Here is a 27,973-nt window from a genome sequence, read left to right as displayed (position 1 = left end):
ACTGGTTCCTTTTCTGTTGTGGGTTGATTTCGTACCTTATATCCGAGCCGATGCGTGCTCTGGATGCTTTATTGCAATGAAGCTTTTTGCAAGGCTCACATTAAAAAATAACACTAAATACCGAGGTTGTTTTAAATCAGAGTTTAATTTTTCCACCATCTCCCGTTGTTCTTATTAGGAAGGCACGCAATTCTTCATAAAGATAGTGACCTCCAGTATAAAGCTTTGAGCAAGTACAAAATTGAGAATTAATGATGAAGCCGATTATTTTTAGAGAAGTCTAAAAATGAGGCATAAAGTAATGAACTGTGCTGAGACCCAAGGGTGCAATGGTCATGGCGTAGAAAGGCTTGGAAAATTGACTATGCTTTCTCCATGCGCCTCTTATTCATCAGAGCCTTCTTGCTCTCTAGGGGGCCTGTCAGACCCAAGGTGCCTAAACTGCCCCAGAAAAGCTTCCTGGGGGAATGGCGAACATGCCTGCTAGCACCATCCCTTGTGTCCCCCCACTATGTGTTTGTTGCCACTTCCCCTTCGACCTAGCGGCCCCTCTCAGATAAAGGACACAATTCAACTGTTGGTCATCCTGGGCCATAGATGCTATGAGGAATCAACACAGGATCCGGTTTCTGTGTGGAAAACCACCCTGGAATTCACTCTTTAACTTGTCGTACAGCTATATGACTGGCTCCTGTTTAGATAAGCTTCTAAAGTCTATTGGCATCTTCCTGTCTGCTGTGAGCAGGTGAGTTCCATTCTAGAGAGATTCTGGGATCTCAGTGCATATGGGCTCATGGTGTCCTTGGCATTCACACCACATGGGACCACCACATTCTACCACATGGGTAGAAATCCATATTTTAGGCCTGGCTAGATCCAGGGGCTCAAAAAATGTCATCAGTACTTGGCCTCTCTCTCTCTCTCTCTTTCTTCATTTCTCAGCTCTCTCCCTCTCTGTATTCATAGGCCTTCATGTGCTGTGGCCTTCAGAGGCTCCAGACATGCATCCTTCTTGCTCAGCCACACCCAAAAAAAAAGAGCATATCTTTGCCAGGGGTTCCCACGAAAGTTCCAGGTTTTGAGCCTCATTGGACCAACTGAGGTCACATGGCTGGTCCCAACCAATTGCTGCAGTCAGAATGATGGCATGCCCTGTAACCTGCTCACCCTGCCAAAACCGCATGGCCCATGAGAGGCAGAGGGGTGATTCCCCAAAGGATAGTTGAGGTGCTATTTCAAGAAGAGGAGGAACAGATTCTGGAAAACCAAATACAAGAAATGTCCAATGTACTTAACTTTTGCATTTATTGCTAGAAGGAAAAACTTCCAAATTATTGTGTCACTTTGCCCATGAACACTGCCTGGACCTCGGGATCCCTTAGAAAGGTGAGTGCCCAGGAACATGACAAGTGTCTTATTTCTACTCTTGTATTCCTCTGGACAGTAATCGGTACCTTAAAGAATTTCTTGAGGTTGGAGGAGTCCTGACACTCTTGGAAATACTTGGGATGGAGAAGATCAAGGAGGAGGACAAGAAGGAATCCATCAGGCTACTTCAGGTTATTGCAAACACTGGCAGGAAGTACAAGGAGCTCATCTGTGAAAGTTATGGTGGGTACTGTGTTATGTCAGGGGTGGCAATTCCCTGTCTCCCTAGGGGCCTGGGTGAAATGGTGGCAGTACCCAGCACTGCTCTAGGAAAACATGTCATGGGCAGGTTGCACAGAAGCACTTTGTACAGTGGAGTCAACTAGCTCCTGTCCATATCACCATCATGAGAGTCAGATTTATGATTTTCCTGATTCATCATTTGCTCAAAATCTTTCCATGGTGGTTTTGGAAATACTTCTCCATTTTAAATATATCCTCTTTCATGCATCCATTCAACAAAGATTTATTAAGCCATTGCCTAAAATCCTTTGTGAAATTAAGTGAGTTATGAATAACTCTAGAAATAAAATGGAAATAAAATCATTGAATATGTGTGATAGATTAGATAGATAGATAGATAGATAGATAGATAGGTAGGGAGTGCTGAGAATATGAAGATGAATAAAATACAGTCCTTCTCCTCAAAGAGCTTACAGTGTGGTGAGAAGGGTAAATAACCCTGTCATTTCCATATGTTCCATCCTGTGCTCTGATGGAGGTGGATGGGGAAGATATCATGTCCCCACGCATCCCTTTTTCAAAGCACTTCCCTCTCTTAACTTTTCATCATTGTTCTCGTCTATGTCTCCCCATGGCCTCTCCTGGGCCTCACTGTACACATCCATAAAATGGGACTAACACCTTCCTCTCAGTATGTTTCTGGGATCAAATGAGGCAGCATCTGTCAGGAACATCTAGTAAATTCCTGGATGCTGCACATGTGTTAATTATCATATGGCAGGGCGCCTGGGTGGCTCAGTGGTTGAGCGGCTGCCTTCGGCTCAGATTGTGATCCTGGGGTCCTGGGATCGAGTCCCACATCAGGCTCCCCACCGGGAACGCTTCTCCCTCTGCCTTTATCTCTCTCTCATGAAAAAATAAATCAAATCTTAAAAAAATAATTATCATATGGCAATCCCAAACACATGTTTAATTGTGCATTTTGCAGAGCCATTTTATTTACTTATTTTATATTTTCATTTATTTATTCATGAGAGACACAGAGAGAGAGAGGCAGAGACCCAGGCAGAGGGAGAAGCAGGCTCCGTGCAGGGAGCCTGACATGGGACTCCATCCCAGGTATCCAGGATCAGGCCCTGGGCCAAAGGCAGGCGCCAAACCGCTGAGCCACCCAGGGATCCCTGCAGAGCCATTTTAAACTTTAGAACAGACTTTGACAAGCTGACATGCCTATGTTGAAACAAAATCCTCTAGCCACAGAGCCTTAAAGTAAACAAGACAGTGAGGCAACATGAGAATTGAGCCTGGATTCTGCTTCGTTTGAACAGGCCTGGTTAACACATCTCAGTTGTCCCCCTCCCCCATATTATGTAAAAGGCGAAAGATTTATACGATCTGAAGAGAAACCAGAGCATGATATTATGTAATCTTGAATGAGGATTGTTTTCATAACTCTCTTCCAATTGAGCATTTCCTTTCTTCTTTGCTCAGGTGTACGATCCATAGCAGAGTTTTTGGCAAAGTCTAAATCAGAAGAGACCCAGGAAGAAGTGCAGATTCTGATGGATTCTTTGGTCCACGGTAATCCCAAGTACCAGAATCAAGTGTACAAAGGTCTAATAGCTTTGCTGCCCTGTGCGTCCCCAAAAGCTCAGCAGCTGTCCCTGCAGACTCTCAGGACTGCGCAGGTAAGTCCAGGCTGCATGCTCCTGTGGTTCTGATTCAACACACTAACCTTAAAATTACCTACCACAGTTGCACTTCACACAGGCATGAGAAACAGAGCTCAGCCTCCCGCTGTATGTCTGCTATTCAATCAGCGTTACTTCCAGAAGGCCAAGGCAGGGCAAAGAGTTCATGCCTCCCAGCAGAGTGATTTGTCCTGTTTACTTAAGGATCAGAAAGATGTTGGCAGACTTAAAAGTGGTTGAGACAAGCAACAAGGATGATGAAAAGACTGTAGAAAAGCTCACAGGAGTCAATTTGGTAGGGAAGGAATCCCCGTGCGTTTGTAGATAGCATGGAAGTGAGAGGCCAGATCGCCAGGGCTTGGGAAATCTCCTCTTCTCTTACTGGCTTCTGCCTTCCTGAATGTGAATAGAATCGGATTTGGGACACGGTGGCCACATGAATACTCGGTGCTAGTAAGGAGGTAAGAGAGGCTCCAAGAGTGATCTTGAGATGAATTCTCAAAAGCTCTCAAAACAGCCCCATGCTCAGTGGAGACAGGGAGACAAGAGATCAAAGGGATGGTAAGGCCTGACCTGTGGCACTGGGAATAGAAGTGACATGGTCAGACAGACCTTTCTGAGGTGGAGTGCATGGGATGGAGGGCAGTAAAACAAAAGCAGCCAAAAATGACACCCAACTTTGGACTAGCAGCAGGCTGAGTTGTGTGCCACCAGGAGAGAGCAGGAAAAAGCCGAGTTAATTTGGGAGGAGTTAGGTTTTGACTCCATGAGCCTTGGTGGCTCCCAACTGCCATCAAAGGAGCCGGCCTAGCCGGCTGCAGAAGATACAATAGGCCATTTGTGTAAAAAAAAAAAAAAAAAAAAAAAAAAAAAAGGGATCCTGGAACCCCCTCCCATAGATCTTGACAGCTCTCAGGCAGCCTTTGGCAATGCTTATTCTTTCTAAGCTCCCCCAAGTAATTCTGATTCCTAGCTCAATTGAGGAATTAGTGTTGAGGATATTTTCTAGAGGCGCCGACAGTAGAAAATAAGTCTGAAGCCTCAGAAAGAGACCCGAGATGAGGATGGCAGTTGGGTTTCCTGAACAGAGAAGTAATCACTGAGACAACAGAAGGGAGCAAGCTCAGCCCGGTAAGATGAAGCAAGAGAAGGAGCATCGCCAGCATTAAAGAGAGGAGCTGAGCAAGACAGTCCAGCGGAACAGCTGGATTATCATTATTATTTCCAGGTTTCCATTTATTAAGTGCCTCCTACCCACCAGGCACTGTGCCAGGAGCTTACCTCTGCGATGCCTTTTAGTCTTTACAATAGCTGATGGAGGCAGACATTTCAAAGATGATGTAACTGAGCCTTGAGGGGTGTGCTGTGACGCACTCAAGGCCACACACGAAGAGGCAACTTGGTACAAATCCAACTCTCCCTAACTCCAGAGTTCTCAGTCTTTCCATATGCCACTCTGCCTCCTTGAAAAAGACCAATGGAAGCCATTAAAGGGAAACGGGGAAAAAACACAGGGCTGTGATAAATGAAGGGAAAAGAGTTCCAACAGGGAGAACGTGAAACTTCTGTGGGTCAAATACTGCAGAGACTAAGCATGGGTAGAACAGAAGGATGGTCCCTGCATGAAAAGTTGGGGTTCACCCCAACTTTGGTCCCATAGCAGAACTTAAATTGCAGCAGCCTGTCAAAGGATGCATGAAGGGCAAAGTGGCTTCCCCTGGGCTCCTGGGAGGCTTAGGTGCGGGGGTGGGGAGGTGGGGGAAAGGCATGATAGCAAGAGAGGATGGAGACAGTTGTGTGTAAGTGGGTGAGCTTGTGGGTGTTTCATGTGAAAGGACAGGAAATGAGAGGATAAAGGTTGAAGAGGTAGAAAGGCGTCTTCCCCAATCCTGTGAGGTCCCTGAGGACAGAAGATGTAGGATCCTGGCTGAGTTCAGCCTCCCCCAGCACGGTAGCCAGCCTGGCCCTGCACCTCTAGCAGGTGACCGGCTAACCCCTCACTGAATGCCTCCTGAGCGAGAGGGGTCGGTGGCAACCTCAACAGACTGTCGGTCTGATTCTTGGATGCCCATCTCTGTACTTTATCTGGAGAAGAAGTTTCCTTGTACAGCACAGGGGCCAAGGCCCAGGGACTCAGAACAGCCCTCCCGCTCCCCATTCAGCCAGGCTGCCATGCAGTTTGGAAGTCTGCCCTTCATGTCTTCCTGGTAGACTGGATCTGAGGAGTAACCACCTTGTCCTGTTGTCTGTCTTGTCAGTCGATCATTGGAACCACACACCCCAGCATCGTGGACTGCGTGCTCAAGGTACTGTGCACGATGCACCTGGAAGTCCAGTATGAAGGTAAGGGAGGTAGCTGGCTCTGCTCCTGCTCACAGATGACGGAAGGTGGCCTTGAGAACCAGACAGACTAGCTATTAAAAGTTTTCCCTTAGTCACAAAGAACCTCGTTGGGTGTGCTGGAGAGCCTTGGCTGATGGTAGGTGCTGGCCCGGTCTGGTCAGAAGTTATTCAGACAATGACAGTCACTGCTGGTACTCCAGCCTCGAGGTACTTTACCATTTGCTATGGTCCACCTGGCTCTGGTTCCCAGTCATGTGTGGTACTTCCCCACTAAGCAGAAATCACCCAGAGGACTCTCCTTCTTCTAAGAAACTAAACCGGACAGTGGTAGGACTGATGAGTTTTCACCTATTCGGTACTGCTATGTGCCAGCTACTTTCCTTGTGTCACTTCATTTAATCCTCAAAAGAGCCCCAAGAGTACAGAGCCTGGCTCATATTAGGTATTCGAATGCTCCGATGAATGAATGATGGAGGTACTTTTATGTTTTTCAAGCTAAGGCATTGAACACAAAGATATTAAGAATGCTTCCCAAGGTTATGCAGCCAACCAGAATCAAACCAGATTTGGCTTCAAAGCATATGCTTTTTTTTTTTAGCTAAAAAAAATAAAAGATTTATTTATTTGAGAGAGAGAGGGTGTGTATGCGTTTGCCCAGAGGGGTGGGGACAGGGCAGATGGAAAGGGAGAAAGAAAGTCTTAAATGGACTCCACACTGAGCTTGGAGTCCAACGTGGGGCTTGACCTCACAACCCTGAGATCACGACCTGAGCCACCGAAGCGCCCAGTTTCAGTGCACTTCTTGCCACGTCTGTCCTGATGTCCTCAGAGCAGTCTCTGCATGTTTGTTGAGGGAGAGAGGGAGGGAGTCCTGCACAGACACCCTAAACCCTGGCGGAGGCAGAGAAGCTTGATGTCTGCTCCTGTGATAACAGTGAACTGTGAGACCCAAGATAATTTCAAATAGGCCAGACTCATACATAACAGGTGCTCAAGGTATATCTGTTGAATGAAGAATTATTATTTTCACCGACTTCAAAGTCGTCTTGGTGTGACTGGGAACACAGAGCGTGTATGTGTGTGGTTGTCCACTAGGGGGAGTTATTTCACACGATTCTCAGAGTGGAGGTTCAGGGAGAGAACACCGTGTTTGGCTCCCCCTGAAAATCCTCCTAAAGCAGAGGAGGGAAGGTCTGACAGGTCTTAGATGTGGTCCTAACAGTGCTGACCAGAGAGGATCAGAGAGGAATTTCTCTGAGCTGGAGGACACCAAATTGCAAGACCAAGGTCAAGTCCTCCCAATGTGATGGCCACAGTCATGGTAGAGAAGACTGTGACCAGGAGGATTGGGTGATACAGCTGAAGGAACTAACCTTAAAAGGGTAGTGTTGGGGACGCCTGGGTGGCTCAGTGGTTGAGCGTCTGCCTTCGGTTCAGGGCCTGATTCTGGGGTCCTGGGATCAAGTCCTGCATCGGGCTCCCCACAGGGAGCCTGCTTCTCCCTCTGCCTGTGTCTCTACCTCTCACTCTGTGTGTCTCTAATGAATAAATAAATAAACTCTTTTTTTTTTTTTAAAGGGCAGGGTTAGTTTGTTTTTAAAAACCAAATATTGATTGAACATGGTGTGCCAAGCACCATGCCAAGTACTGGGGGGTTGCTTGTGTTTGTTTGCATTGAGGAGAAAAAGGACTAGTTCAGAAGGAGGAGGGGAAAGAGGATGAGCGCCCCTCCTCCCATGCTGGAAAGGGGTAGTGACCTTGTTCCCCTGAGAAGGCTACAGAGAAAGTGGAATTCTCAGGGAAAGTCCAATGAAAATGGAGTGGAGAAGCTTAGGGGGCAAAGTGACTCTTTCCCTCATAGTGGATCAGTGGTGCAGGAGCCAGGTGACAGCTTCACCTCTTTTTTCATTGAGAACCACACCTCCCCACCTCCACCAAATCTACCAACCTGCCTGGCCTGTTACCCACATTCTCTGCTCTCTTTCCCATTACAACCCTGTGTCCCTGCTCCCACCACAAGTCAGCTCTTCTGCTTCTGCTTATTCTCTGAGGTACATTCATAAAGCCTTCTCATAAACAGAGCTTCTCTCTTTCTCCTGGGCTTAAATCTAGGGATTAAAAGAGATTTAAAAGACGTGCACTCTCAGGATGCCTGGGTGGCTCAGTGGTTGAGCGTCTGTCTTCAGCTCAGGTTGTGATCCCATGGTCCCGGGATCGAGTCCTACATCAGGCTCCCTTCATGAAGACTGCTTCTCCCTCTGCCTGTGTCTCTGCCTCTCTCTCATGAATAAATAAATAAAATCTTTTTAAAATAGATAAATAGGGCAGCCTGGGTGGCTCAGCGGTTTAGCGCCACCTTTGGTCCAGGGCGTGATCCTGGAGACCCGGGATCGAGTCCCACGTGGGGCTCCCTGCGTGGAGCCTGCTTCTCCCTCTGCCTGTGTCTCTGCCTCTCTCTCTCTGTATCTCTAATAAATAAAATCTTAAAAAATAAAATAAAATAATATAATAAATAAATAAATAAAACATTTGCACCCCCAAGTTAAATTAAATGATAGCATTTAAGGACTCATACCCCTCTTTGACCCCAAATTCGCCTCCACTCACTCATTGTTCCATTTTCTTCCTACTTGATCTCACACACGCACAGCGGCTTTTGACCCAATTGGCCCAAAGCAACCGGCTTTCTTCTCTGGGCTTCTGTGATACCGCTCCCAATTTTCCTCCTGCCAGCTGCGTCTTCCATGTTTGCTATACTTTCTCCTTTTTCTCTACCAGACTGTTGGGTCAGCCTACTTCGCATCTCTTTACCAACACCTTCTGCCTGCATGATTTTGTCCAGCCCCCTAGCTTTACACACCACATAAATGTTATATATTCGAGTCCCAGACTGCGTCCCTGGCCTGATCTCTCCCCTGATATCTCCCCAGACATCTGAAATTCATAGCCAAAACAGAACTCTTGACTTTCTTCCCAAATCCTGTTCTGTCTCCTATTTTCAGTAAAAGGTGCCACCACCACCCCAACTGCTCAAGTAAAAAGTGAAGGACTAGGGAAGTCCTGGTGGCTCAGCGGTTTAGTGCCTACCTTCGGCCCAGGGTGTGATCCCGGAGTCCAGGGATCGAGTCCTACATCGGGCTCCCTGCATGGAGCCTGCTTTTCCTCCCTCTGCCTGTGTCTCTGCCTCTCTCTGTTTCTCATGAGTAAACAAATAAAATCTTTTTTTAAAAAAAGTGTAGGACTAGTACCAAATGATCTGCATTCTCTCACCTCCTCCCTGTCCCACCCTTACCGAGTCCTCCCAGCTCTGTCCCTACTTACACTGTCCCTACCGCAATGGCCCTCTGCTAACCCGCCATTCTGCCTGCTAGTTTCTGCTTCCATCCTGGCCTCCTGTGATCCATTCTGCCATTGTGGCCAGAACAGTCATTTCAAAAATAGCTTCCCATTGCACCTACACTAAAATCTACACATTTGCCATGGCCAGCAAAACTTCCGGAAGTCTCTTCCCCTAGACCTAGGATTGATGGACAACTTCTCCAACTTCAGATCAGACATCGCCTCTGGGAGAGGCCTCTGACCACGCTCTCTAAAGTTTGCCCACTGCCTCCCACAGCCCCCCTCAGGCTTTCTCCACCTCACCACATCACTGCACTTCCCTCCTGCAGAAATTACCTCATTCGTTCATTTACTTGTCTAGTGTCTGTGCTCTGTAAGAAACTCCACTCCAGGGGCAGCCCGAGTGGCTCAGCGGTTTAGTGCCGCCTTCAGCCCAGTGCCTGATCCTGGAGACCCCGGATCGAGTCCCGCGTCAGGCTCCCTGCATGGAGCCTGCTTCTCCCTCTCCCTGTGTCTCTGCCTCTCTCTCTCTCTCTCTCTATGTCTATAAAAAATAAATAAATAAATCTAGAAAGAAAGAAAGAAAGAAAGAAGAAAGAAAGAAAGAAAGAAAGAAAGAAAGAAAGAAAGAAAGAAAGAAAGAAAGAAAGAAACTCCACTCCAGAAGAGCTGAGACTTCATCTTCTTTGTCTACCACCGTACCCTGGTGTCTAGACAGTATTGGCCAGTGTAGCCTCTTAGATATTCGTTGAAGGAATGAATGGAGATGAGTGAATCATGTATATCCTGGCTTATACTGACAGTCATCATACTGAAATAGAATTTGAAATGCCTTGTTTTTTCAGCCCAGATGGCTAAGTGGAGGCTGTGTGTATTAAATGACCCTTTATTTCCTGAGAGTTGTTAGGGCCAAGGAAGAAGGTTTGGAGGGGAGAAAAAAGGAAAGTTTCCTGGAGGAAGGTAAGAGATGGGAAGGCCACAAGTACACAGAGTGGATGCTCTGGTCACCTATTACTTATAACAAACCACCCCAAATTTAGTGTCATAGAACTATCAACTATTTTACTCTCGCATAATATGTAGGTTAGGTATTACAACAGGACACAACAGAGGGGGGTGATCTCTGCTCCACGTTTTCTGGGGCCCACCTGGAAGACAGCTGGGGACCACAACTAGAACTCGAGGCTAGTACTGATTCTTCCTTTCACCTCAGGCCCCAGTATGGTTCACATGGCACCTTATTTCCTCCGAAAGAGTAGAAGAGAAACCTGTGCGCCAAAGAATGGCTTTCTAGTCCTTGGTGCAGGGGCTTCTGGTTGTCCATTCTTGTCTACTCTTCACTTTGAAGTAGAAATAACCAGGGAAAGGGTACTGATGTCCACTAATTTCAGAGGGAGTTTTTTCCCATTAGAATTGAGATTTTAGAATTTCTTTTAATGATGATCCCACTTAACATTTGAGAGCCAAAATTAAAATTAAGAGAGGCCATCTTCAAAGTGGTACTGCCTGGAATTTATCTCCATTTATGATTTCTGTGAAGTGAAAAATGGCGGTTTCCTCCCAGGGAGGATTGCTATTCCAGGAATTGGTGGCAGGCAGGGACTTAATCATGACGAGCAGTCTAAAGCCACAGAAGTACTCGCTCACTGGTCTCGCTTCCTAGAGAAGAGAAATTTCAAAGTCATAGAAAGTTTCGCAGAGGAAGAAATTAATGAGTTCTGTTGGGAATTTGAAACATATATGTGTGTGTAAATATATCTTTTGCAAATAAATTATTACCTCAGGATCATAAAAATTACTATGTATGACTTAATTAGAAGCAGACCAATCACTGTAAGTTAATTTGCCAAATATATGCCTGCCAAAAATCAATTAACCAACTGAGTGCCCAGCTCACCAAATTACCAATTTACTGACAACATGTTTCCTTTAAACATTTGTAAAGTTTGGAGATCCCTCGGCGGTTTGGCGCCTGCCTTTGGCCCAGAGCACGACTCTGGAGTCCCGGGATCGAGTCCTGTGTTGGGCTCCTAGCATGGAGCCTGCTTCTCCCTCTACCTGTGTCTCTGCCTCTCTATATATATATGTCTATCATGAATAAATAAATAAAATCTATAAACATTTGTAAAGTTTAGAGCATTGGTTGTATCGTTAGGGCCTGAAAGCTAGAAGTTGGAATTTTCGGCCCATGAGCCCTTTGTTGGGTGCCCTCTCTGGCCCCTGGTCTCTGTTTCTCTGTCCCCCCTCTCCACATCTCCTCTTCTCAAGGATGGGGGGTCTAGGCCGTGCAGTACAATGACCTCCAGCAGGGTCCCGCACCCGGCCCCCCTTCCCTGCCACAGCAGCTACAGAGCTCGGGCAGACACAAATGAAGTTTCCTTAAAATGCTGCTTTGAAGACAAAATGAAAGCCATTCTATTCAAACTTTGCAGAAATCTGCAAAAGCTGTTAAATCAATCCATCTATATCCATTACCCATTGCTATATAACAAATTACCTCAAAACTTAGTGGCTAAAAAATATAAACATATTTTATCTCACAGTTTTTCTGGGAACAGGTTAACTCAGTGGTTTTGGCTCTGGGTATCTCATGAGATTGCAGTCAAGCGGTCAGCTGGTGGTGCGGTCATCCAGAGGTGTGACGGGGCCTGGAGGACCCCCTTCCAGTGTGGCTCACTCACACACCTGGAGAGTTAGAGCCAGTTGTTGACAGGAAGCCTCGAGTCTTCACCATGAGGGCCTCTCCATCGGGCTTCTTGACTGTCTTCACAACAGGGCAGCTGGCTTCTCTCAGAGTGAGTGATCCAAGAGTGAGTGCAAAGAAGGGACCCCACTACTTTTTGTAATCTAATCTCAGAAGTTGCACACTGTCACTTGTGTTTTACCCTCTTCGTTAGAAACGAGGGGAAAAATGGGCTCTACCCCTTGAGAGGAAACATACTAAAACTTTTGTGGATGTATTTTTTTTATTAAAGATTTTTATATATTTATTCATGAGAGACACAGTGAGAGAGACAGGCAGAGACACAGGCAGAGGGAGAAGCAGGCTCCATGCAGGGAGCCCAATGTGAGACTTGATCTCAGACCCCAGGATCACACCCTGGATTAAAGGCAGATGCTCAACCACTGAGCCACCCAGGAATCCTTGTGGACATATTTTAAAACCACTGTACCATCTCAAAAACACAAACAAAAACAAAAACAAAAAACACCCCACTGTATCATCTTATAAGAATTGCTGAAAAATGGGGATCCCTGGGTGGCGCAGCGGTTTAGCGCCTGCCTTTGGCCCAGGGCGCGATCCTGGAGACCCGGGATCGAATCCCACGTCGGGCTCCCAGTGCATGGAGCCTGCTTCTCCCTCTGCCTGTGTCTCTGCCTCTCTCTCTCTCTCTCTCTGTGACTATAATAAATAAATAAATAAAAAATTAAAAAAAAAAAAAAAGAATTGCTGAAAAATGAACACATAGGTATAAGAAACAGGTTATCCCTTGGGGGACAATAAGTGGGAAAGTTGTGATTCACACCCAGGGTGTCTGACCTCTGCACCTGAATTATCACTACCACACTCTCCTGTCTCTCCAGTATTATGAAAACAAGACTTCTAAATTTTTTTCCACTTTTGAGAAACAGTCAAAAATCTGAGGAGAGACAATATTATTAGTACCATAAAACATAATTATGTTTTCTTAGCTTCATGCCCTTCTGAGGGTCATGCAAATACTATAATATCTCATTTTTTAAAATTTATTTATTTATTTATTTATTTGAGAGCGAGCAAGTGTGAGACAGAGAGAGCACAAGCTGGGGGGAGGGGTAGAGGGAGAAGCAGGCTCTCCGCTGAGCAGGGAGCCCAGAAGCAGAACTTGATCCCAAGACCCTGGGATCATGACCTGAGCCAAAGGCAGATGCCACCCAGGTGCCCCAGTAAGATCTTATTTTTAAAACTACACCTTCTGCCCCATAGAACCTTGTGCCTTTACTTTCGTCTTCTGAGCTAATCCACATCAGCAGGAGGAGTTTCAGCCTTTCGGGCTGTGTAAGAGGCCACCTGTCCTGTGTGACTTCATTGAACAACAGCCACAAGGCTCTGACACTAAAGGATAGTTTGCCATAAAGATCTACTGAATATTCTTAAAAGATATGTTATCTCCCCAAAATCTTATACTTTGACTGCCACACTTAATTCACTGTTCATAAGTTTTATTATAAAATCTCCCATAGTTGGAGCAGCCCAGGTGGCTCAGCGGTTTAACGCTGCCTTCAGCCCAGGGTGTGATCCTGGAGACCGGGGATCGAGTCCCATGTCGGGCTTCCTGTGTGGAGCCTGCTTCTGTCTCTGCCTCTCTCTCTCTCTCTTTCTCTGACTCTCATGAATAAATAAATAAAATCTTTTAAAAAATAAAAAATAAAATCTCCCATAGTTGTTTATTTTTAAATAGAAAGTCCTTGGGGGGGATCCCTGGGTGGCGCAGTGGTTTGGCGCCTGCCTTTGGCCCAGGGCACGATCCTGGAGACCCAGGATCGAGTCCCATGTCGGGCTCCTGGTGCATGGAGCCTGCTTCTCCCTCTGCCTATGTCTCTGCCTCTCTCTCTCTCTCTCTCTCTCTCTCTCTCTCTCTCTGTGTGTGACTATCATAAATAAATAAAAATTAAAAAAAAATAAAAAAAAAAAAAAGAAAGTCCTTGGGGAACACTCCTTTCTAATGGCCCGGTTTGCCCGGCCCTCCACACCTGTGTCTGCACCACCTCCCCCTTGTGTCCCGGGGGCCACCAGTGCTGGGCGCTCCACTCGGGTGTTAGGGCCAATACACAGCACCCGTGCACAGGCTGGCTGGACTTGGTGAGCCTTGCCCAGAGGAGCAAATACCCATGGAAGACACACGACAGTCATTCTGAATTCAGCAGTATATATACCACCAGAGTACATAACATGGGTTACTTTATTGATTGACTTTTTTACAAGAAATAGTGTGTAAAATATGCTCTTTTTTTTTCCCAACAAGGAGTTTTTTGTTTTTTTTTAAGATTTTATTTATTTAATCATGAGAGAGAGAGAGAGGCAGAGAGACAGAGGCAGAGACACAGGCAGAGGGAGAAGCAGGCTGCACGCAGAGAGCCGGACATGGGACTCGATCCTGGGACCCCAGGACCACACCCTGGGCCAAAGGCAGGTGCTGAAACCGCTTAGCCACCAGGGCTGCCCCCCAACAAGGAGCTTTGAACAGGATGTGGTGAAAGAGGTGGTGAGATGTCCAGGAATCAGAGGTAGGAGGCAGCTGGTCAGGGAGATAGATGCCTGACCCGGGTCTCTACCACCCAGTAGCCACTTGCCCAATGTTCTCACTCTCTTACCGGCTGCAAAAGGAAGCAGCAAACCCGTGTCCGGACCTCACTGAAGCGCGTTTCTCCCGTGTGGCCAGGAGGTGGCAGTCTCGCGTGGAGGTGAAGGCCCAGAACTCGGGCTTTCTTCCCGAGGCTCAGGAGCAAAGACTTATTAAAAAAACAAAACAAAACAAAAAACTTCCTCAGTGCTGAGTCCCTTAGAGAGAGCTACGTGCTGGGGCGCCTGATTGGTGCAGGCAGTTTAGCAACCGGCTCTTGGTTTGGGTTCAGGTCGTGATCTTAGGGCCCTGATCTCAGGGTGAGTCCACATAAGATTCTCTCTCCTTTAACCCCCACACCCCCAACCCCCGACGCGATCACTCTCTCTCAAATAAATCAATCAATCAACCTTTAATTTTTTATTTATTTATGATAGTCACACAGAGAGAAAGAGGCAGAGACACAGGCAGAGGGAGAAGCAGGCTCCATGCAGGGAGCCCGACATGGGACTCAATCCCAGGTCTCCAGGATCAGGCCCTGGGCCAAAGGCAGGCACTAAACTGCTGCGCCACCCAGGGAATCCCTAAATCAACCTTTAAAAAGAAGGAAGGGGAACCCTGGGTGGCTCAGCCTGCCTTCAAACCAGGGTGTGATCCTGGGACCCAGGATTGAGTCCCCCGTCCGGCTCCCTGCATGGAGCCTGCTTCTCCCTCTGCCTGTGTCTCTGCCTCTCTGTGTGTCTCTCATGAATAAATAAATAAAATCTTTAAAAATAAATAAATAAACAGAAGGAAAGATGGGATGCCTGGGTGGCTCAGCGGTTGAGCGTCTGCCTTTGGCTCAGGGCCTGATCCTGGAGTTCCGAGATCGAGTCCTGAATCAGGCTCCTGCAGAAAGCCCGCCTGCTTCTCCCTCTGCCTCTCTGTCTCTCATGAATAAATAAATAAATCTTAAAAAAAAAAAAAAAAAAAGAAGGAAAGAAAGAGCTATAGTTGCATGCCATCGCCGCAGCCCCCGGGTGCAATGCCATTTCTAAGGTGTCTGCCCCAAACCACGCTGAGCCAGCTGCTGCAAGCCTGTCTCCTCATTGTGATTCCCAGAGCAAGGCATTCTTTCAGCGTTTCTTCAACTATCAGACAGGGGATCACGGAACTTTCTTCCGCAGCTGACAGGCTGTGGGTTCCAGAGTCTCTTACATTGAAGTCTGCAGGGCGGCCTTTGCGTCTGTGCCGCCTGCTGCTGTCAGGGCAGCCCTGCCACCCAGTTGCTTGTCCATGAGGGCCTGAGCCCTGTGGAGCTGCTTCTCAGCCTCCTGGGCCGTGACCTCCTGGTGGCTCAGACCCCCCCAGATCATACTCCCCTTTCACAGTCCCCTCCCTGAACACACTGAGCACTTCCTCCCCTGAGCCCGAGCTCTCCTAGTTTCCTCCTGTCTCTCTGGAAACCGAGGCGCAGTCCTTTGTACCTTCTGGTCCCTCCACCAATCCCTTAAGTGCAGGCTTCTTTTTCTCTCATGATTCCATCCCGGGTCCCCTGCTCTCGGTAGGGGTACCCAGAGGTACCTCATCTACTCCCACGGTTTCAATTACCGTCTATAAGGATAGAAACACCAAGGGCTGGCCTTTATGAGGTGCCTCTTCCCTGTCAGTACTGCTGCGGCTCTCTGCACATGAAGCCTCACAACAAGCTGACAGGGTAGACACAATTATTATTCCCATGTTGTGGCAAACGGACAGAGCAGTTGAATGACCTCTCTCTGACCCTGTTCAGAACTGGACTCCTCAGATTCTGGCTATAAGGTCCCAGTCTCAGTGAAAAGCTCCCAATGCTGGAAATGGAGGTCATGGCCCTCTCTTCCTGCTTCCCACCTGCAACCAACGTCTAACACGACCAGTCAACTTTAACACCTTCATATCGTTCAAATCTCCCTCTTCTTCATTCTGTTTCCACTGTTATAACTCATGTCTCTGTATTTCTCACCTCTAAACCGATCTCCATCTCTCCAGCACAGTGGCTACTGTCCTCCCACCCCTCCACCCAAACGGAGGCAGCAGAGCTTAGTGGTGAAGAATGTGAGTTTTGGAATCCGAAATAGCAGAGCTATTCTGCTACTTTTTCATGTTTGACCTTAGGCAAGCTACTCAACCTTTTTGAGTTAGTTTCCTCTGAAATGAAAGACAAGAGGGACAACTCGGTGGTTCAGCCAGTTGAGTGTCGGACTCTTGATTTCAGCTCAGGTCAAGATCTTGGGGTCATGGGATAGAGCCCTGCATGAGGTTCTGTGCTCAGTGCAGAGTTTGCTTGGGATTCTCTCTCGTCCTCTCCCTCTGCCCCTCCCCCTGCTCTCAGGTGTGCTCTTGCACGCTCGCACTCTCTCTCTCTAAATAAATTAAATGAGGGCAGCCCAAGTAGCTCAGCGGTTTAGCACCGCCTTCAGCCCAGGGCCTGATCCTGGAGACCTGGGATCGAGTCCCACATCGGGCATGGGACCTGCTTCTCCTTCTGCCTGTGTCTCTGCCTCTCTCTGTGTGTCTCTTGTGAATAAATAAATAAAATCTTAAAAAAAAAAAATCTTTGAAATGAAAGACAAGAAGAAACACCTGCCAAGTCCTCAGAAGCCAGTCTGTCTCCTCAAGCTTAGCTCTCACTCTGTGACCCAACACCCCATGTCCCAGCCACACCTCTCTGCTTGGCTGGCCACAATGGTGACATGCACTTGCCACATTCTTCATTCCAGTCCCTCCCTTCTCCTCCATGGATTTTTAGCTCACATGTCCCCTTCTCCAAGAGAGCCTTCTCCGGATTCCCTATCCCCAGTTCCTCAACATACTTCACACCAACTGACTTCCTTTGTGTTCCCGTGGTTCTTACAATGCTATGGCCTACATACCAGTTTCCTTACTGGCATCCCCTATTAAACTGTGTCATCCCTGAGGGCAGAGATTGTATCTTAGTCCTCCTCATAGCCCTAGCACAGGGGTCTGGCACACAGAAGATGCTCAGTATTTTGTTAGGTAAATGAATGAACCAATGAATAAATCAGGGGCTGATCCAATTTAGGAAAGGTGGGTGTTGTCAGCAACTCAGGTTTCAGTCAAAGCTGCCAAAGACAGTAATCCCCTGTTGCTCTCTGCTCTCTGAATGACTCTGCTATGCTTAGGAACGAGCACAGTGTATGAAGAGTTGTAACTGCGGTTCTTGTGGAGACATTTGGACAGAGTCTAGCACTTTCACTTTGGGTGTAAACATTGACAGCTGTGAATTTTAAAACTCAATCAAAAATGATTCAGTGACTAAATCTTCATTTTTCCGAGGTGTTCCAAGTATTGCAGATACACTAGCAGTGACGGCTTGAGCATTTAGGGTGAAGTGAGCAGGCAAAAGTAGATATTTATCTCCTGGAGTACTTGGTCCTCCACAGGCTGAGAATACCGTTTGTGGTAGGGGAAATTTCATAAAAATATTTTCATTCATTCTTTCCACCCTGAATATTCTCTGAGTCATTTCTCTCTGCAGTCTCTCTTAGACGCAAGCGTTTTTCCCCAGTGTCCTGGCACTGACGTGTGCCAAGAGCCCAACTACTAGGGCAGAGCATGCTGCAGCTGACAGGGCCCCCCAGAGGTGGGTGGGAGGGGGGTGCCGACCACCCAGAGAGGGAAGGGCTGCCATCCAAGGCCTGTCCCCAGAATACTAAGCACTAGAAGGGGTACAGGGATGTCTTTAAGAGTTCTCCTACCAGAGAGTAAAACTTTGATTCTGTGATTGGGAAAAATATGCCGAGACAAGACTGGCTTTGTGTGGGGCTTCAGGCCTGGATCTCTGCGCACCCCATGGCTCTGCGGTGTGGGTGGATGGGAGGCTCCCCAGGGCTTGAGACAAGGGCATTTTCGGGGAGGCCTTACTGGTACCTTTCCTTATACCAGCTCACCAGCCAAAGAACACTCTGAGCCCTGGGGTGGAGAAGTCGGCACTCCTCCTTCTGGTGCTCAGCACCAGGCAGGAGGGTAGAGTGTAGGGCGTATGAGACACAGGATGGGGTACTGGCCTCCTCCCCAGCCTCTGCCTCTGGTAGACAGGCCACTGTGCTGTTGGTGACTGTTGGTGACAGTATTCTGACAAGATTATAAATCACCAGCACATGCTCATGGGCAAGCAACATATGTTTGTTTGTAGTTAAGCAAGTAAAGCTTCCAAGAGCTGCAGGCAGCCTCCCATACACACTCCTGTGTGCTCTGCAGATCCGTGCGGTCCCTGTCACTGGCCATTTTGCTGGCTGCCCCTCGTCCCCCACCATACAGGAGGGGCTGCAGTCCCTTCACTTCTCCATACACCTGCTTTATATGGAGCGAGTAGTCATGGTATGTGGCTCAGTTCTGGGCTGACTGGGAAGTATAAGGTCCTGGCTTCAAAGAACTCTCTCAGAGTCAGCCATGGGGGATGGAAGGATGGCACTGTGGCAGTGCTGGCTGGCTCTCCAGCCTGTGAAGGGGCAGAGCCAGGAATGGTTCCATGGCTCAGTGTGGACAAGGGCTGCGGTGGGCAGCACAGAGCCTCTCCTGACATCATCTCCCACCAGGCTGGCAGTTTCTGAGCAGAGTTCTAGGTTGCCATTACCTGAGTGGTCTCTAATGCGCAGGAACATAGGATCTAGTCAATTCTATTCAGCATTTATGGACTGGACTGGTTTGAGGCTCTGGGAAGGCAGAGATGTCTCATATATGTTCACTGGAGTTCACAGTAGTGGAGAGACTGTTACTGGATGACGCCGGTACTCCATGGTGAGAAAATGGTGTCATAGAGCTAGAGACACAGGACATCTACTCCTGAGTGGTCCAGAGTGGAGGCAGAGGGAGAACAGGCCAGACAACACTACTTGAAAGCTAATTTCTTTTTTTTTTTCTTTAAGATTTATTTATTTATTTGAGGGACACCTGGGTGGCTCAGTGGTTGAGCATCTGCCTTCGGCTCAGGGTGTGATCCCAGAGTCCCGGGGTCGAGTCCCACATTGGGCTATGTGTGGGAGCCTGCTTCTTCCTCTGCCTGTGTCTCTGCCCTTGTCTCTGTGTGTCTCTCATGAATAAATAAATTAAATCTTTTTAAAAAAATTTATTTAATTATTTGAGAAAGAGAACATGTGCACATGGTGGGGAAGGATAGGAGGAGAGAGAGAGAATCTTAAGCAGACTCACGTTGAGTACAGAGTCGGACTCAAGGTTCAATCTCACACCCTGACACCACCTGAGCTGAAACCAAGCTTTGGACACTTAACTGACTGTGCCAGCCAGGTGCCCCTTGAAAGCTAATTTCGGAGGTGAGTCTAAAAGAATAAGTAACAATAGTTAGGTGGAAAAAACTCTTTTTCCTAATAATAGTAGACTAGGAAATTTGGATCAGTCCTCCTTCTGGAGGGCTTGATGTTGAGTTGTTTTTCCTCACAGCACTTCTAATACCAAATAGGTTTCCACACCAAGCAGTTGTCCAGGTCTCCGCAGACATCAAGTGGGTATCCTACAATTCACTTCAATTCAATTGTGACACTAACTACCCAGAATCAGCTTCAGACTCCACAGGATTAAGGGCTCAGCACCACAAAACTGCACTCACTTCAAATGCCAGTCATAAGTATTGGGTCCCCATATTATTGATACTTCTGTCCCACTTGGCTTCAAAGCCAGGGGTGTTCTTGTAACCCTTCCTTCCTTCCTTTCAGTTTCAATCATTTACTAGAACAACTCATAAAATTCAGGAAAGCATTTTGCTTACTATTAGCAGTGTAGTATAAAGGCTACAGCTCAGGAACAAGAAAATGGAAGAGATGTATAGGGCAAGGTATGGGTTGGGGACTGCCCCAGGCACACCACCCTCCCACACCTCAATGTGTTCACCAATCCAGAAGTTCTCTGAAACTATCACTTCAAGGTATTTAAGGAAGTTTCATTGTGTAAGCACGGTTATTAATGATTGATGAGCAAATCATTGGCTATTCATGATTAAATCACTATCCAGGCCCTCTCCCCTCCCCAGAGGTCAGGGGATTGAGCTGAACATTCCAATCCTGTAATCACTCCTTGGTCTTTCTACTGATTAGCCCCCATCCTAATGCCATCTAGAGGCTTCCAGTCACCAGTTATTTCATTTGACATATAAAGGATACTCTTCACATCTCTTCACATTCTGGAGATTCCATGGGTTTTTAGAAGATGTGTGTTAGGAACCAGGGGCAAAAAAAATATTTCCCATCATATCATAAATATCTAAAAGGAAAAAGAATTGTAAAAGAAAAATTGGCCTGTCTCAGGTGGGAGATGTGATACCTCAAGCATAAATACATTAAGCTGGGACCCCAGAAGACAACGTCCTCCTGATAAGGATGAGCCAGAAGTAAGCCAGCCCTCAAATGACCTTGCATGGATTATACAAACACCTGTGTGGTCCAGGAAACTTCAAGTCTTGAACTTAGACAAAAGTGGTTCAGAACTGTTAGTGCCCAGGTGACTGACAGAAAGAAAGGACAATGCTCTCTGGAAGAAAGTATCTCCATCCTGCAGTTTTTTCCTACAAATAATTTTCCAAATACAAGGGCAACACAAAGAATAAGACAATCATGCACACCAGTAGACTAGAAGGTGACTGACTCAGAAAGACTTCCACCTATCAAAAACTAAGGGTTTTTCTTTTTAAGATTTTATTTATTTATTCATGAGAGACACAGAGAGAGAGAGAAGCAGAGAGAGAAGCAGGCTCCACACAGGGAGCCCGATGTGGGACTTGATCCCAGGTCTCTAGGATCACGCCCTGGGCCAAAGGCAGGCGTTTGACTGCTGAGCCACCCAGGTGTCCCTCAAAAACTAAGTTTTAAAAAATCTGGTAAATAACTTTAGGAAACAAAAAGTTATAAAAAGTGACATAATAGATTTAAGAAGTAACCAGATGGAATTTCTCAAACTTAAAAATATATAGCTAAGGACGTCTGGGTGGCTCAGTCAGTTAAGCATCTGCCTTCAGCTCAGGTCATGATCCCAGGGTCCTGGGATGGAGTCCCATGTCAGGCTTTATGCTCAGCAGGAAGTCTGCTTGTTCTTCTGACTTTCCCTCTACCCCTCCCTCACCACTGTGCTCATTCTCTCTCTCTCAAATAAATAAATAAAATCTTAGAAAGAAATATCAGACAAAGTAGACTTCAGAGCAAAGAAAATTACCAGAGATGGAGAGGGACATCATATAATGATGAAAAGATAGGTCCACCAAGAAGATAAAGCGATCCTAAATGCATATGTGCTGACAAGACACTTTAAAAATATGTGAAACAAAAATGGGAGAATTGAAAAGAAAGATCTACAATTACAGAGACATCTATACCCCTCCCTCAACAATGTATAGAACAACTAGTAAAATCAGCAAGTAGAGGTGCCTGGCTGGCTCAGTCAGTAGAGCATGCAACTCTTGATCTCAGTTAGTGCGTTCAAGCCACACATTGGGCAAGGAGGCTACTTAAAATAAATTTTTACAAAAGAAAAAGAAAAAGAAAAGAAAAATCACCAAGTATATAGAACTCAACAACACTATCAACCAGCAGGGTGTAATTGACATTTATAGAACACAATTCTATATTTCTAGAAAGGGAAGGGAATAATTCCAAACTAATTTTATGAGGCTAGTATTACCCTAATATCAAAACCAGACAGTGACAGTACAAGAAAAGTACAGATCACTATCCATCATCAATACAGAGGCAAAAATCCTTAACAAAAGATTAGCAATTAGGATTCAGCAATATATAAAAAGAATTATATATCATGACCAACTGGGGTTCATTCCAAGAATGCAAGGCTGGTTCAATAGCCAAAAAAATAAATTTAATCTACCAAATTAACAGACTAAAGAAAAAAACTCATATTATTATGTCAATCAGTGCATAAAATGCATTTGACAAAGTCAGCACCCATTGATGATAAAAACCCTAAAGAAAATAGAACTAGGGACCCCTGGGTGGCGCAGCGGTTTGGCACCTGCCTTTGGCCCAGGGCGCGATTCTGGAGACCCGGGATCGAATCCCATGTCAGGCTCCAGGTGCATGGAGCCTGCTTCTCCCTCTGCCTGTGTCTCTGCCTCTCTCTCTCTCTCTCTGTGTGACTATCATAAATAAATAAAATTTAAAAAAAAGAAAAGAAAATAGAACTAGAGAAGGACTTCCCCGACTTGATAAAAAAGCATCTACCAAAAAATCTACAGCTAACATTATACTTAATAGTGAAACACTGAGTGTTTTGTCCCTAAGTTCAGGAAAAAGGCAAGGATGTTTACTGAAGGATTACTACTACCAAAAGAAAAATGATCCTAGGAGACAATTCTCTACAGATCTGTCACATTTCTGCATGTCTTTCAAGTGAAATACCAACTGCTCTTTGTCCCAGACTGTCTTTTTTAGGATGTTGGTGAGCAAACAGCTTTGGAAAATAAAGATATTTCCCCCTTTAGAGCAAAAGGCAGGCATGCTTACTGACTATAACATTCAGGTTCTCTGAGATCAGGGTTTCTTTTTGTAGTGCACACCATTGCACAAGCAGGCATCCGTGTGTGTTACCTCAATGGGACTTGGGGGCAAATGGATTTGAGGCAAAAAGAGAAAAGTCACATAATCAATATGAAGAATATAAAAGGAGACATCACTAAAGATGCTACAGTCATTAAAATGATAAAAAAGATAATATAATGGGGATCCCTGGGTATCTCAGTGGTTTGGCACCTGCCTTTGGCCCAGGGCATGATTCTGGAGTCCCGGGATCAAGTCCCGCATCGGGCTCCCTGCATGGAGCCTGCCTCTTGCTCTCTCTGTGTCTCTCTTGACTAAACAGATAAAATCTAAAAAAAAAAAAAAAAAGATGATATAATGAACTTTTTAAAATATGCTTGAAAATGTAGATGAAAAGTGCTATAAATTATAACCTACTAAATGGACTTGTGACGAAAGAGAAAACACAAATAGTCCTCTAACCAACAAAGAAAATGTATCAGTAATTTTTTCCATAAAATCAGTTCAGAGAATCTATCAAACATTCAAGATAAAATTCTAGTTTTACACAAACTCTTCCCAAGATTAGAAAAAGAGAATACAAACCCCAATTCATTTTCTAAGGTTAGCCTAATCTTTTTTTAAGGTTAGCCTAATCTTAATATAAAAATCCATCAATGATAGCATGAAAAAGAGAAATTATACACCAATCTGCATAAACCCTACCCAAAATATTAGCAAATTAAATCTAACAGCATATGCTAAGGATAATAGGTCATCTTGGAATGCACATATATCATCATAATAGGAAAAAAGTCTGAAAAAAATGTAATGTCTGTCCAATAAGAGATATCTACAGAAAACTATAGCAAATGCCATACCTATACCTAATAGATGAAACATTGGAAACTTTTCCTTTGAGCTCAAAAATAAGACAAACTCACAAATATTCCTCTCCATGGAAATCTTTAGTAAAAGGCAAGACATGCAATCTGAAGAGAAACCAGAGTATACTCAGCTATGTTTGCCACTCTTTCCACAATTGACTGCAGTTCCCCAAGACTGGTGTCTATTCCTGTGCTACCGCCACTCTGCTAGAAAAACTTGTGAAAGGAATTTTGGGAAAAGATGTAAGTTGGTCCAAGTAAACAGGGAAATGTGCAGTTTTAAACCTAAATGTAGTATCGAGGCTGGCACCCTGGTTAAGCAAATGTGCCCTCTGGATGAGATGCTAGGGTTGGCGGACAGTGGTGCAAGGTTCACAACCTGCCCCACCCACTGCTTTGAGTGTGAGGGACCCCAAAACATTGTTTATTTATTTTTTTTCCAAAACATTGTTTAAAGAGTGCCTGGGAAAGAAGAAAAGAAAGAAAAGAAAAAAGAAAAGAAGAAAAGAAAAGAAAAGAAAAAAAAGAAAAGAAAGAAGAGAAAAGAAAAAAGAAAAGAAAAGAAAAAGCGCTTGGGTAGCTCAGCTGGTTAGGGTGGGGCTCTGGTTTCATCTCAGGTCATGATCTCGCGGACTCCTCGCCCAGTGGGGTGACTGCTTGAAAGATGCTCTTTCTCTACCCCTCGCCCCCAACACGTGTACTCTAAATAAATGAGTCCTTAAAAAAAAAAAAAAGCATTTCCATGATAGGACAATAATTAGTGACTTTAAAAATATTTTTTAAAGGTGTTGCCCAACTCTGGAAGGCTCTGGGGGCCCTAAGAAGCCTGGGCCCCTAATCCATATGGCGACCCAAACTTAGGTTCTCTCTTAATTCATCCTTGAGCTTGCAAAAGACACACCCCAAAATAACAACAAAACCCAGCGGGATTGAGTCCCACATAGGGCTTCCTGCCTGGAGCCTGCTTCTCCCTCTGCCTCTCTCTCTCTCTGCATGTCTCATGGATAAATAAGTAAAATCTTATAAAAAAAAAAAAAAAAACCTTAGTTATTCGCTAAGCATTAAATCAGGAACCTAATAACACTTTCACAAGCCAAGCATCTGTCTTTTAGACACTCAACACTTAGCCTCGCCTAAGCAAGGCCTCCAAAAATTTCACTACCAATTCTCTCGTGCTTCATCCCACAAAAGCCTTCGGCAGCTACACTAAAGGCCCAAATTAAAGTGGAAAGAAAAAAAAATAAATAAAGTGGAAAGAAACAAAATATGCAGGGGAGCCCTATGCCCACCGCTCCAGATACGGGCTGATCCCCCTACACTTGCCGTGCCTTTGCACCTGCCCACCAAAGCTTTTCTTCCATTGCAGAGAATTATCTCAAGCATAGCCTTACTGGGTAAAAATTCCCCGACAAGGAAATAAAAGGTTAATTTTTCATTATTTGAAGAGATAATACTGGTAATAGTTCCCAGGTGTCTATGTGAGTCCTGGTATGCAAATGACCTAGTCAGAGACCCCAGCCTTCCTGAAGTCTTGGCTCCCCTGGGGGTCAGCGGAGGGGGGGGGGGACCTGTCTCCTGTGCAGGGGAACAGCACATCCTGTCTTCCAATAGCATATACCAACTCACCCTGTCCCCTTCCAGCTCGGCCTCTCTGTGATTCCTTTCTCTCTGCAAAAATATTCCATTTCCCCCACCTTCCCAGCGCCCCCCCCCCCCCCCCCGCCGCAGCCTGACCCCTATGAAGAACACCACACTGTACACCTGGCACAATAGGTGTTGGGTGCAGATTTGCTCCAAGGCTGTGTGAATGCCGGAATGAGTGAATGCCTGGAAAGTACCTGTAGAAAAACCTCAATAAATTCTAGTTCCCTTCCCCTCCCTATCCCTAACCAAGTCTTGCCTTTTGCTTCCACCCCTATCTTGGCCATGGGACCTTAGCCAAACTGCTTTACCTCTGTGGCTCGTTCCCTCAAACCTAAAATGGGCCAACGGTCACAGGGTTATTGCAAAGCAAACCTCTTTTCAAACCTCTTTTCAGCTCTTCCTTCGATGGGCTGCTGTGTGGAGAACCCAGGTGAAGGTTTCTCCAAACCGCAGCCTCTCCTGTTTCCACCCTTCTCACTCCCTGCCACACGTCCTCCACCCACTAGTTCTGTCTCCCTCTCACCCAGGGTCTTTGCCCATCCTTTCTCCATTTGAAGACCTAGCTGCTCCCACCTCCAGGACACCGGGATTGCCCTGAGCCACCGCCGAGGGGCCTCCGGCTCTGCCAGCCTCTAAGCCTCCTTGATGGGTAGGCTCACCACCCAGCGCTTCCTCCTGCCTCTGCGCCTAGTTCTTCGAGGGCTGATTGTGGGGGATGAGGTTCTGCCCCCTCCTCCTCTTTAGCCCCAGACAGAGGACGGCAGAACTGAGATGTTGCCTGCCCAGCTCTCCACACACACACACGGTTCTGGCCAGTAAAAGGTGCTAGGACAGGTGCATGAAGGGGATGCAGGTAAAGGGAAGAGACTCGGTTCAAGGGCGTCTTGGCTTGCTTGGTGGGGACGGGGCGTGTTGGAGCGTCAGGCCTCCCCAGGCTTCTGCTTTTCTGCAGCCATCGAGCTGATCAAGGACCTGGTCAACTACGACGTGTGCCAGGCGCTGCTCAAGGGCCTCGTGGCGCTGTTGATACCGTCCGTCAAGGAGACCAGCAAACCGCAGCCCAAGATCCTCAACGGTAGGGAGCGGCTCGGCCTGAGGTCGCGGAGGGGGGTGGAGGGGGGTGCGTGTTGGGCTTGGGGAGCCCGGCCTCGCGCCTCACACCTCCCGCCCCCGGGCCTCCACCAGACTCCTCGGTTCCCCAGTTCACCGCCCACCTGCCGGTGTTCCTGCAGCAGGCCGCGGCGGCCAAGGCCATCGGGTAAGCGGGCAGCGGGAGTGGGGGGAGGCGGCGAGCCAGGAGCGCCGCGGGGTGCCGAGGGGTCGCCGCCGCCGGTTCCCCGCGCAGGGTCCTGGCGCGCAGCAACACGAGCGTCGCGGAGGAGCTGCTGCACCAGCGCGTGGTGCACAGCCTGATGGCCGCCATGGGCAACACGGACCACAGCAACAGCCAGCGGCAGGCCAGCCTCACGCTCGAGGTGGGCGGCGGGCGGCGGGCGGCGGGCGGCGGGCGGCGGGCGGGCCCCGGGCGGGCGCAGAGCCGTCACCCTCCCGCCCGCCGCCGCAGTACTTGGTGCAGATGTTCCCGGTGGTGGAGGAGCACGTGCGCAGGTCCATGGGAGAGGGGCTCTATCAGCTCTTCCTCGTGAGTGCTCCGCCCCCCGAGCGAGAACCCCGCGGGACTCCCGCCTCGGAGGGGGCCCGGTGGCCTCGCCCCGGGCGGTGGCCCCTCCCCAGCCCACCCCTCGCCCCGCCCCTCCTCCCAGCCCCGCCCCGCATCCCGGACACGCCCCTCGCCGCCCCGCCCGCCCCCCGCAGCCCCGCCCCGCGCCCCCCGCAGCCCAGGAGCCCCCACTGCCTCGGGCCCCTGGCTCCCGTCCTCAGAGCAATGCCGAGGACTTGTACATGAAAATAGACAGCATTCAGGCGGACATCTTAGCGGCCAACAAAGTCAACGTCTCCAAAGGTGAGTGGGGAGCGAGGGGACCCGGCGCCAGGAGCTGCGGCCCCCCAGGCTCAGCCCCGCGCCCCGCGCCCCGCGCCCCGCCCGCAGCGTTGTGCTTCAGCGGCGTTTCCCACCGCAACTCGAGCTTTCCCCGCGGCGCTCACGAGCCCGAGAGGCCGGCTTACGTCACCTACTTCCAGAAGGAAGATACGGAAGGAAAGGAGTGACGGAGCCTTGCGGGCCTTCCGGAGGGGCCGGGGCCGCGGTTCAGGGAGCCCGGCAGGCGGGCCCTGGGGTCACGCTCACCGCGACTCCACCGGCCCCAGGCGGGAGGCTGCGGGGGGCCAGGGGGAGCTGCCGGCTGGCGAGGACTCAATAAATAGTCTTGCTGTCTGTCTGTCTGTCCTCTCTGTGGGGGCAGGGGGGAAATGAGAGCTTTGTGGAGGGCTGGGGCGCCTCTGCTCAGCAGGGGGAAAGCGGGTGCAGAGGGAAGCAACATCGACAGCCCGGAAGGTTTAAGGCCCGGCCTGGGGCGAGCCTCCCCCTGCTCCCACCGGCCCCTGGCTCTCCCGGGAGACCACGGCCACCCGCTCTTTCCCCTCCCTCTGGTTGCTTCTTCCTCTCACTCCCTATTGCTGATTCATTCTCTCAACCCAGCTGCTTTCAAATTGAAGTGACC

At 47.7% G+C, this 27,973-nt stretch overlaps 1 protein-coding gene, 1 long non-coding RNA gene and 1 other non-coding gene across 6 annotated transcripts in view; 1 reads left to right on the top strand and 2 right to left on the bottom strand.

The window, feature by feature from the left end:
- Positions 1-27,687, top strand: part of ARMH1 (armadillo like helical domain containing 1) — a 49,720-nt gene extending 22,033 nt beyond the window's left edge. The window contains exons 4-13 of one of the 4 annotated variants that reach the window (XM_025420350.3): positions 677-745; positions 1,445-1,611; positions 3,103-3,299; positions 5,561-5,645; positions 26,287-26,427; positions 26,538-26,610; positions 26,698-26,827; positions 26,917-26,994; positions 27,234-27,315; positions 27,495-27,687. In XM_025420350.3, coding sequence (XP_025276135.1) covers positions 677-745; positions 1,445-1,611; positions 3,103-3,299; positions 5,561-5,645; positions 26,287-26,427; positions 26,538-26,610; positions 26,698-26,827; positions 26,917-26,994; positions 27,234-27,315; positions 27,495-27,673 — 1,201 coding nt within the window. In that variant the 3' untranslated portion in view covers positions 27,674-27,687. Of the gene's footprint in view, positions 1-676; positions 746-1,444; positions 1,612-3,102; positions 3,300-5,560; positions 5,646-26,286; positions 26,428-26,537; positions 26,611-26,697; positions 26,828-26,916; positions 26,995-27,233; positions 27,316-27,363 lie in introns of all 4 variants that reach the window. The other 3 variants (XM_025420356.3, XM_025420358.3, XM_025420359.3) reach the window with 3 other exon arrangements.
- LOC112642610 (uncharacterized) lies at positions 10,020-14,837 on the bottom strand. The gene is made up of 2 exons (XR_003125340.2): positions 14,340-14,837; positions 10,020-10,643 (listed from the first exon to the last, which is right to left on the bottom strand). It is a non-coding gene; the product is annotated as an uncharacterized LOC112642610 (long non-coding RNA).
- Positions 23,721-23,833, bottom strand: LOC112642666 (U5 spliceosomal RNA). Its single transcript, XR_003125370.1, has one exon. It is a non-coding gene; the product is annotated as a U5 spliceosomal RNA (small nuclear RNA).
- Positions 27,688-27,973: the final 286 nt, after the last annotated feature.

The sequence above is a fragment of the Canis lupus genome, chromosome 15 (genome assembly GCF_003254725.2).
Source record: "Canis lupus dingo isolate Sandy chromosome 15, ASM325472v2, whole genome shotgun sequence".
Lineage (NCBI taxonomy): Eukaryota > Metazoa > Chordata > Mammalia > Carnivora > Canidae > Canis > Canis lupus.
This window is presented reverse-complemented; position numbering and strand designations above follow the sequence as displayed.